At 33.7% G+C, this 10,558-nt stretch overlaps 1 protein-coding gene across 1 annotated transcript; it reads right to left on the bottom strand.

Annotated features, from left to right (window-relative positions):
- Nucleotides 1-6,294: 6,294 nt before the first annotated feature.
- Nucleotides 6,295-9,485, bottom strand: LOC123658505 (early growth response protein 3-like). Its single transcript, XM_045593906.1, has 2 exons — nucleotides 9,190-9,485; nucleotides 6,295-7,230 (listed from the first exon to the last, which is right to left on the bottom strand). Exons 1-2 carry the CDS (start codon nucleotides 9,386-9,388, stop codon nucleotides 6,305-6,307), a joined length of 1,125 nt encoding a protein of 374 aa, XP_045449862.1. The 5' UTR covers nucleotides 9,389-9,485; the 3' UTR covers nucleotides 6,295-6,304.
- Nucleotides 9,486-10,558: the final 1,073 nt, after the last annotated feature.

Here is a 10,558-nt window from a genome sequence, read left to right as displayed (position 1 = left end):
CAAATATGGTTCTGCTAGTGCAATGATTTTTTCCATTAGTAGTTGCTAAATTGGTATATCAACGAATAGAAATGACAACGTTAATTGAATCGTAAAATTGTTTTTCGAATGAACCTTGGTCGATGTTGTAGTTTTATCGCCACTAATACTGTTCCCAGTTACCTAATTTTTTCGCAAATATATCAATATATAAGATTTTCTGGAGTAGTAATAAATAATCGTAGTTTTAAAATGATATATTTATTTATTATTCAAATAATTTATAATATAAATAAAATTGGCTTCCATTAAATACAAAATATTAAAATTGTAGAAAAATCAATTATTATAATTTACACGTTTTTTTTAATAGACATAAAACTATGGAACTAGGATATTTATGCTCTGCTTACAGTCTTGTTTTTACAGTGTGAAATGGTTTTAATGTTTCGAATAAATAATAACAATTTCATTAAAATAATTTTCTTTACAAAGCATTTCTTACATATATGCACTACATAAAATTGAAGGTAATATTCGTTATAAGTTTTATATTTATGTATACTTCATTCATATTTTTAGTCTATTTGAAAAAAGTTAATATTTATTATTTATATGGGTTTTCGATGTTACGTTAAAGAACTTAAAAATGGAACATACAAGTCACAGATTAAGAAGATACAAAGTTTGTGTGAAACAGTTTTGTATATATTTATTTGTTATGTGCTATTGTTTCATTAGCTTTTACATAGTGTGCTAATGTAAATTTACATATTTATTTTGTGATTGGTGGCTATACATAACAAATTGTGAAAAAGGAAAACAGGGAATAACGTGTTGCTACTTTAGATCTATGTAAAAATGTTAGCACAAAATTGGTTTGTAAAATAAATATTTGACAATGTTTAAACTAAGTGTTCCTATATGAATTAAATATTTAGATTAGTTTCGTAAATTTGTGTTTCATTTATATTAATTTTAACATACTTGCCTACATCAAATAATATATTGACGAATACTGAATGTAATTGAATACCTTACTCTTCTATATTATGCAAAAAAAAAGAAATATAAAAAAAAAAACAAAATAAAGAATAAACTGGAAATCAATCCTAGTGCAAGGTTCTTAAACAAAGCTTTGTATTATCATTAAATAAAATATCGAATATCATTATTTACTGGAGCCACATTTTAAAGTTATATATTTATTTTCGTCTGCTTTTTAAAAAGATGATAAACTTATTTCCAAAATATTTCATTTAATTAATTCAGATTCCTAAACTGACATTTTAATGACTCATTGAACAAACTGTGTGAACAAAATCTGATTTGCTATGGGTCCACAAAACATTGCATATTACACCAATTGTGTTCAATTGAAATTATAATAATTTAGGAACTCATATACCCACAAAAAAAGATGTCACCAAAACAGTTCATCTAGGAGGAGATCATAAGAACTACATAGTCTGGCTATAAATATTGTTACAATTAAAAATAAATAATACAGTTCATTGTGTTTTCTCATTTTCGCGCCAATACATTGTAAAATATTTTGTGATATTAAAATGGAGTGGGGTGATAGAGAAACGAATCGCTGTGATTGTATTACACAAAGTAGGTATAGGGCCAAATTCAATATTTAAAGCTGTATTATTGATAAGTACAATGAAACCTCCTTGTTGTGACAGAAAAATATTTGGCCGTCCACGTAGTGTTCGTACGAAAAAGGTGATCAAAGCAGTAAGGGAAATAATTCGAAGAAATCATGTCCGAAAGCAAAAGATTTTATTTCGGGAGAGGAAGATAGCACCTAGAAGCATGACGCGTATTTTAAAAGATGATTTAGGACTTCTAGCTATAAGAGAAGCACTGATCATCTCTTAACTGATAATTTAAAAAAGAATAGGGTGGAAAAATCAAAATTACTACTTAAGCGGTACGTAAAGGTCATAGAAAAATTTTGTTTACGGATGAGATTTTTTTTACAATTGAGCAATATATTAAAAATCAAAATGACCGTATTTATGCTCAAAGCACTAAGGAAGCTTCGCAATTAGTCAACAGAGTACAACGTGGGCGTTATCTGACTTCAGTGATGGTTTGGAGGGGTATTAGCTATGAAAGAGTGACTGAGCCTATTGATAACTGGCCTCAACGTTTAAAGTACTGTATTGCAGCCACCACCTATTGGATACTTCTTCGAATAAGCTTTATATATTTTTAATGGTTTTATATTAACTAGTGGTCGCCCAGTAGTCGAAATTGAATCATAATTTAACCACATATTTTAACAATAAACAAAAGAGTATAATATATGCATGTGTGTGTCAAACACATGGTAGTGTGTGTAATGTTTTTTTTGATTGATTTAATGTATTTTTTATGCATAATTAAAAAAAAAATATTAGGCTTTGTACTCCTCTATATAAACTATAAGTGTGCGAAATTTCATACCCTCCGTCCGCGCAATTTCCATAAAAAGGGGAACAAAGTTTTTGCTTCACAAATTAATATAAAGATGTATTAAACTAACACACTAATAGAGTAATAAATGTAACTTTCAATAGAAAACATGTTTTTTTTTGTAACAATATTAATGGCAAGACTATGTATACCTACATATAAGTATACAAGATTACAAATACTTTAATAATAATAGCAAATTATTAATCATTTACGAAGACATATTCGTTATATATTTTTTTACATTTTTATGAAATATATGTATGTGTATATGTTTTAAAATATACCTACCGACAAACTTACCTTTGTGTCAATTAAAAAATTTATATTTTTATTCAAAAAATGTCGTTTTGAAGCATCGAAGCTTTGTGCAGTGATAAAGTGTTCTTGGTAAATAGTTTAAAATTGTTCTTTCATTAAAAGTTACTTAAATAATCCCAACAGATCTTATTACCCTTCCGGGTAGTTTTTTTTATAAATAAAAACCCCACATTTTTATGGGTATTATAATTCTTGGAATCGATATGCAAATTTTGAAGTTAACAAGTTTATAAAATACTTACAAAATTTTATTAAATGGACAACGTTTACATATATTTTTTTTGACATTTTATAAATTTTGTTTTCTGTAATAATACTAATAGTAATAATATAAACAAAATGTATCATATTTTTAATTTATACTTACGAAAAAATTCTAACGTTATACATTGTGTCGGCTACCTATATAATAAAAAAAAAGAAAAAAAATAATATTTATTATAAACAGGAAAGATTTTATTGTTTGTTTGTTTGCGTTGAATACCTAGGCTCCGAAACTACTAAACCGATTTGAAAAATTCTTTTACAGTTGGGTAGCTACACTATACGCGGGTCACGTAGCCTATTCACAAAAATTAGGGGAAAAAATATTTTCTTATTTTTGTTAAATAGGCACCCGTGCGAAGCCAGGGCAGTATGCTAGTAATGGATAAACTCAAAAGCTACTAGATCGACTTTACTCACACTGGATAACATAGGCTACCTATAGTTTAAAGGGAGATAACACAACAGCCTAAATTGAAGTCCACGCGGGCGAAGCCTCGAGTGGAAAGCTAGTCTAATAATTTTAGCGCAAAAATTTAAACATTCATCTGTGGAAACTTAAGCAATAACACCGTTGCTAAATATTTTTCTCAACAAAATAGGAATAAATACTGCTGTTTGCCAATAGCCACACACTAGTCGTTACTAAATTTAATACCCTGCTGTTGTTCATTTTGTTGCCAACTTGCGATGATTCTTTTCAAGGAATTTAGTGTGGAATTTGGCATGTTAAAAGTTTAATAATTGCTGTTTCATAGGGTAATTGTAATAAAATAACATACTTAAAATTTTCAACAATTTTGTATTTTCGCACCTTAGGTGAATTTTCATATTAAATAAAAAAATTCTTTTCTCTTATATACACATTAAATTCAAACATAGTCAGAGTGTATTTACAAATATATTAAATAGAATTTAGTAAAAATTAGTGAGATTTAACAATACCTATGTAGACTTATGATTATCTAAATTTAGAACATCAACAACATCTTTCACTCCAGTGAAATACATAAAATAGCTTAAATTATAATCATACAAAAATTCGTACTCATTCACAATCAAGTGAACACCATGAACATCTCGTTATATATATTTCATATAGTCATTAAAAGCTAGCCAGTAACGCGATGAAAGTAATGTTGTTATGAACATGAAGTTCCGTAACAAAGTTGGAATATAACAGAGGTTTTAACAATGACGAATGACCATTCGTCCCGTGGTGGCGAGACGAGCGGGCCTAGCACGCACTGCGCCCGCAGGGACTCAGCTGCCACGGGGGCTCAACAGGATACCTAATACAAATTGTATATCAATAACGTCAACGCGATGCAACATTATATAAATGGTTAAGAATTTAGTCTTCTCCGTTACCTTTGACTAATATGAATACACTTTATTAAAACCTATCTACGCTAGCCATCCCTAACAGAGACTACGTCTCGTCTATAGTAGTAAAAACATTATAAACTCTTTCACCACATCAAGTATAATTTTAAAAGGGCGTACATTCGCGTGCGTGACTTTAGTTTGATAGTAACATATTCACGTAAGAGGCTGAAGTGAGAACTACATAGTTAGAAATATAGACACAAGAGTTAGTTATATTATTGTCAGATATCTTAATTTATAACATCATATTTTATTCGAAAGGCCCACCCTGTTTGAATTTTATCACTTTTTAAAGGGTGACTAAATTTAAATTGTGTTGTTTTTTCTAAGTTGAATTATAATTCATGATAATATTTAGATTGCACTACATTTGCTTAGCGAACAACATCCACAACTTATTATATAAAGAAAGTCCTTTTGAACTTTTAACAACCACGTTTTAAATTGAAGGCTTTAAGATACATAGTCAAACATTTTATTAACTATAAACATGTAAAACTATTTGTGCTCTATTATGTTATTTAAAAAAATAAAAATATTGCGTCAATAACAGCAAATCTGCAAATGAGACTGTTACGTCACCAACAATTCGATGTGAATGACAGCGCGTCGCGGTCGTGTTGCTCAGACCAAAAAAATACAATAAAAGTTAAATTAATCTGCATTTGTACAAGTAGTTGTTTTAGCACTTAGACAAAAAAGGCTTGAGTATTATGAACGGGGGCCTTCTCTGTACTTTGCAAATAATTAATAATGATTAAGAGATCAAAATTTAAATCCTACTAGCTACTATCTTTATTAGATTAGTCTAATTATATAAATATATATAAAAATCGGAAGAAAGTAACAACAGTATTGTAATAATCGAAACAAGTGCAGTAGAAAGTAATAAGACCAGAGATAGATAGTATAGAGCAGTTAAACGACCAGTATAAAATCAGAGAATTGAGCAAATTTAGTTAAACAAACGTTTGAGCAAGAAAAGATCACGACAGCAGCTGTCGAAAATAAGAGAAATAGATTTCTTAGTTGATCGATTAGAAAATACTTTAGTCGACATTCTCACACCCATATCTTCGACTAGAAATATTAAAAATAAAATAAGATATTTATAATAATAATTATCACTTAATCAGCAGTCGTGTTACACTTAGTATTAAAACAAATTACCGTGGCACGTGGTAAAGTTAAATGAATGGCACAGTTTCACGTTAGTTTTGTAAAGTATAAGAACATTAAATATAAATACATCGCTACTTAATAAATAAGAAGATAGTTTTGTTCGAAAACTTTTGCCTTTTTACAATTTAACATCAAAAGAAGGTAAATATTTTTAATAATTAACAATACCTATCTACGCTCATTAATCTATATACCTATATTAGAGTGGCAAAAACTTTCTGAACTGAAACTTTCTGAATATAGGCCTATTACATATCACTTCTTAACGATCACCTCTGCATACTTATGAACTTGACCCTACGGTCAATAACAAACATTAGAAACATTTTTTTTAGCTAAAGACTATCGTCAGACAGAAAGATATGTGTCAGTGCTATACCCCAATATATCGAGAAGTAGTCACGTAATCTTTCGTCGCGCTGGACACATTAGGCCACATCGCTTGGTTCATTTGTTCCCAGTATAATTTTACATTCCATTTTATAAACTATTTCTACATCGAGTTGATCGTTCTACCGTAATAATTACAAATATGTATAAAAAGATATATAAATTTCAGTGAATTTACAAATGTAGAGTTAATAAAGCTTCATTAAAGACAATTTTTTACACCTACGCGATGAAATTATTTAATAACTTCAACGTGAAACGAATAGTTCAGTAACAGTTCTCGCGTCCTCACTGGAATGTGCGCGAGAGGGCGCTAGAGCGACGGGTGCGGGTGCGGCTCGTGCGGGTGCGCCGGCCCGCCTCCGCCGCGCTCCCTTTTCAGTCGTTGCTTCAAATGCACCTTTGCGTGACGTTTCTTCTCATCCGATCTTGCGAATTTACGCCCGCATACATCGCAGGCGAACGGCTTTTCACCCGTGTGTGTTCTCACGTGCGTCGTTAAATGGTCTGATCGACTGAACGAACGCATGCAAATGCGGCACTGGAACGGTTTTTGCCCCGTGTGAATGCGGATATGCCTAGTCAGTTCGTCAGATCGTGAAAATCTGCGATCGCATCCTTCTACGGGACATGCGTAGGGCCTTTCGTGAACGGGTGTTTTGCTCGGACGATTTGGGTACTTGCGAGGTTTAACCGGGACTAGTCGAAGTGGCTGAGCGCTCTGCTGATAAACTTGAGAAAGGATTTCATGACCTTTACTCGTTGCTTGGTTGAATTCAGCCAATTGAACGGGTCTGTCGCCGGCCGGACTGGGATAAGGCTCTCTTTTGGGTATTCCTGAAGGTCCAGGAGCCGGTTGAGGTGCGCTAGCATATTCTTGTGTTTCCCACGAGTGTTGGGGTTGAGGCTGTGGTTGGGGACGATATTCGCAGTGCTGCTGTGGACAAGGTTGTGGCGGCGGACAATAAGAAGGCTGGCATTCAGGAGGGAGCAATTCAACACGTTCTTCATACTCTTGTTGAAAATATTTATCCATGCTACCTGGACCGGGACCTGATGGTAGCAGCCACTGTAAAGGTGGCGAAGGTGCGCGTTTGCTGCCCATAGGCGCGTAGAGCGAAGTGCTTGCGCTCGACGCATTACTGGCGTCTTCAGCGCGCGCGCCTGGAGATAAGGAGGATTCATGCTTATGACGCCGCGGCGAACAGCCCAAAGACAACTCATCGCCTGGTAGTGTACCTGCGAAAAAATAGCATGCAATTAGACTTGATACAATTTTTTAACAATGACAGCTATCTAAAGGATAACAATAGATTTTTATATACTTATAGACAACAATGTAAATGATGCACACAAAACTCACTGATGCATTCATTTTGTCCATAAGTCAACATTATGGTAGTTTTTTTTTTTATATAACTAGGTCGGCAAACAAGCGTACGGGTCGCTTGATGGTAAGCGATTACCGTAGCTTATAGACGTCTGCAACACCAGAAGCATCGCAAGCGCGTTGCCGACCGTATCCCCAATTGCTCCCAAGAGCTCTGGACACCTTATTCACCAACAGGAACACAACACTGCTTGAAAACAGTATTATTTATCTGTGATCTTCTGTAAGGTCGAGGTACTACCCCAGTCGGGCTGTTTTGCCTTAGTTACATTTTGCAGTGTATAACAATTATATGACACTTAAGTGTCATTTGTGGTGCTAAATTGTGTAAATTAGTTTAAAAAAATGTGGTAGGATAAACGTAAGTTTTCTAATTAAGGTTCTGCTGTTTTAAGGTTCAATTTTGACTCAGGAAAGATGTGAAACGAATATAAAGTAGTTTTAGATCTCAGCATTTCTATCATTTGTTATATTCTTATATATTAGTAATCGGTTGATAAAAAGTGTGCACAAGTTTACAAATATTTTGCGTCTTTTGAAACGCAGGCGGATGTGATAAGGATGCGCGGATGTTGATAGCTCTATCGCTTATATGAGACGTTCTGTAGTTGACCGTCTAACACTTCTGTTCTCCTAATATTATCCTCATTGTAATTGTGTTTTTAGGCATTATTATTATTGGCTTAAAGTAATTAATGTAAATTAAGCTAATATTTCTTGTATTTTAAATAGAACACAAAAATTTGTTTATGAAACTCATATAACAACTAGCTGATCCGTCAAACGTTGTCTTGCCGCTAAACGCTTTTAAAAAATAAGGGTAAATAAAAATAAATTATGGTTGTATGTATTTTTCAAGACCAAATCATAATAAAATAAAAATATAAAATTTTGTCAAATAAAAGAAAGATATTTAGAGGTGGGTCTCCCCCTATCATTTAGGGGTATAAAAAATAGATATTGGCCGATTTTCAGACCTACCCAATATGCACACAAAATTTCATGAAAATCAGTCGGTCCAGCTGATTCTGAGGAGTTTGGCAACAAACACCGCGACACGAGAATTTTATATATTAGATCATTTCGTTTCATTTAGTTTATCGTCTGAACACTTATTTTGACTTTAGTATCTATTGTATAAATAAATAATATTTTTTTTTCAGTTATTAGGTAAATTAAGAAGTTTTAAGTAATTTATTGCATTTCAATTTTATAATTATTATATATAACACTTTTATTATTTTTTTCAGAACATTTATTTTATTTAAACAATTTTTTTAATAATTATGGTGAAATTGAAATTTCTTATTATTATTTCTTTCAATATGGAGTTTTAGAATTGTAGAAATATTTACCGGAATACAGGATAAAGTACCATAAAAGAAGATATGGCAAATTCACTTGAGAACACAATGCACAATTAAAGTGCGACGTAACCCGACGGAAAATCACAATGAAACCTTTTCATTCAAGAAACAGTACCTATTGATCCGTCCATATGACACGGCTGAGCGAACTTTCGTTTTCACTACAGGTAGAGCACTGTCCATCGCAACTACGATATCCATATTTACCTATTACTAAAATATCTATCGATTCTACATTATTTACTAAATTTAATAAACACTGTGCAGTTAAATATTATAATAGCGTAAAACACTCTGCCGTGTAAAACAATTTGAACAAACGCGGCGTGTCGAAGAAAGTGCAGTTTGTTTATAACGTTATCAGTGGGAAGTTTCATTCCCGCAGTCCGGTCGTGACGCGGTGCGTGCAGCGTGCTGTAAGCAGTGCGTGTTGGGACGCACCTGATATAGGCGGAGGCTCGAGCAGATTCGGGAAGAAAGCGGGAAGATCCGATGTGGTGACGGGTGTGTTGAGGTCGGCCGGGGCGCCGCCAGTCGTCAGCGCCGGCGCCGGCTTAAGCGCACAGTCGAAGCCGAGGGCTCCCACGTCCGCCAGCGAGAGTAGGTGCGGACCGACCGGGGGCTCCGAGTCGGTGCCCATCCCGTCCGGCACCACCTGCTCCTCGGCCCACGGGCCGAGCGGTATTACGAACAACGCCAGCGTGAAAACGGCCTCTCACGCGGCCGGTGCGAAAGGGACTGGCGCCGCGCGACCCCGCATCGCAGTTTTATCAATGGAGCCGCGGTCCCATATTCGGTAGCGGCGCGCGCAGCTCCACCAATCGTGCGTTTGTGTGCCCCCCCGGCTGACGTCACCGCCCGACGCCGCCTACCGCCCGCGCCGCCCCCCCATCGCCCGCCGCCCCCCGGGCCCACTCGTGACTCGCCGCTTATCGCTCCCGCTCTCGTTGTATTTTCTATTCATTTATTGCATTAGTAGGCCTCTTCTACATGTCTCTTCGAGTATTATTTTATTATTCAGAAAAACAGTTCTTTATTGATCTCTATTATTTTTTTGCAAATACGAGACTATAACATTTTATTAGTACCTACCTAGATGTACCTACGTAGCTTTTATATAAAATTGAATTACTTGAACAAACATTATTTTTATATCTAGGTATACTTATACGTATACTTACAACTAATATATGCTATTTTTTACATCTATTTAGACTAGAAGTATTATAGTCATGTCAAAATGTATCTACAATTGCATACCTACGTAAATATGTATGAGAAATTGAAAATAAAATAAACATACAAACTGTATCCAGCCATTAAAAATATAGTAAAAATATTTTACAAATTTTCATCAGTTTATTGCATTACCGTGCTGCGCGGTTGGCATGCATTTTTTGCTAAAAATTTTCGTACTTTTATTACATTGTTATTGTTTAAAACATTGTTTACATTCATGTTTTAAATATTTTATTATTGTATTATACCCCTAATACAATAAAAAATATTTAAAAGATGAATGTAACAACCTACATTTTATGAAAAATATACGCATAGGCAGGGACATAAAATTGTAATAAATATAAAAATATTTAATAATGTTACTTATGTTTTTGATGGAGATACTTTTTTTAAAGGATTTTTGTAAAGAATAGTGCATGTAATTTTGTCATATCTCGATTGATCAATATTAATAAGGAAAATGATTGTATCTATCTCGATTTGTATTATCTAATTGATGGATTGAATCAGTTTGTTACGTTGCACACGAATAGAAGAGTGAGTGGCGACTTTACAGGTAGAGCTTATG

This window comes from Melitaea cinxia, chromosome 12 (genome assembly GCF_905220565.1).
Source record: "Melitaea cinxia chromosome 12, ilMelCinx1.1, whole genome shotgun sequence".
Taxonomy (NCBI): Eukaryota; Metazoa; Arthropoda; class Insecta; order Lepidoptera; family Nymphalidae; genus Melitaea; species Melitaea cinxia.
This window is presented reverse-complemented; position numbering and strand designations above follow the sequence as displayed.

Excerpts from the sequence above, each read along its gene's own strand:
- LOC123658505 (XM_045593906.1), bottom strand. The coding sequence starts at position 9,388 with ATGGGCACCGACTCGGAGCCCCCGGTCGGTCCGCACCTACTCTCGCTG. Across the intron at positions 7,231-9,189 it reads CGAGCCTCCGCCTATATCAG|GTACACTACCAGGCGATGAG; the intron begins GTGCGTCCCAAC and ends ATTTTTTCGCAG.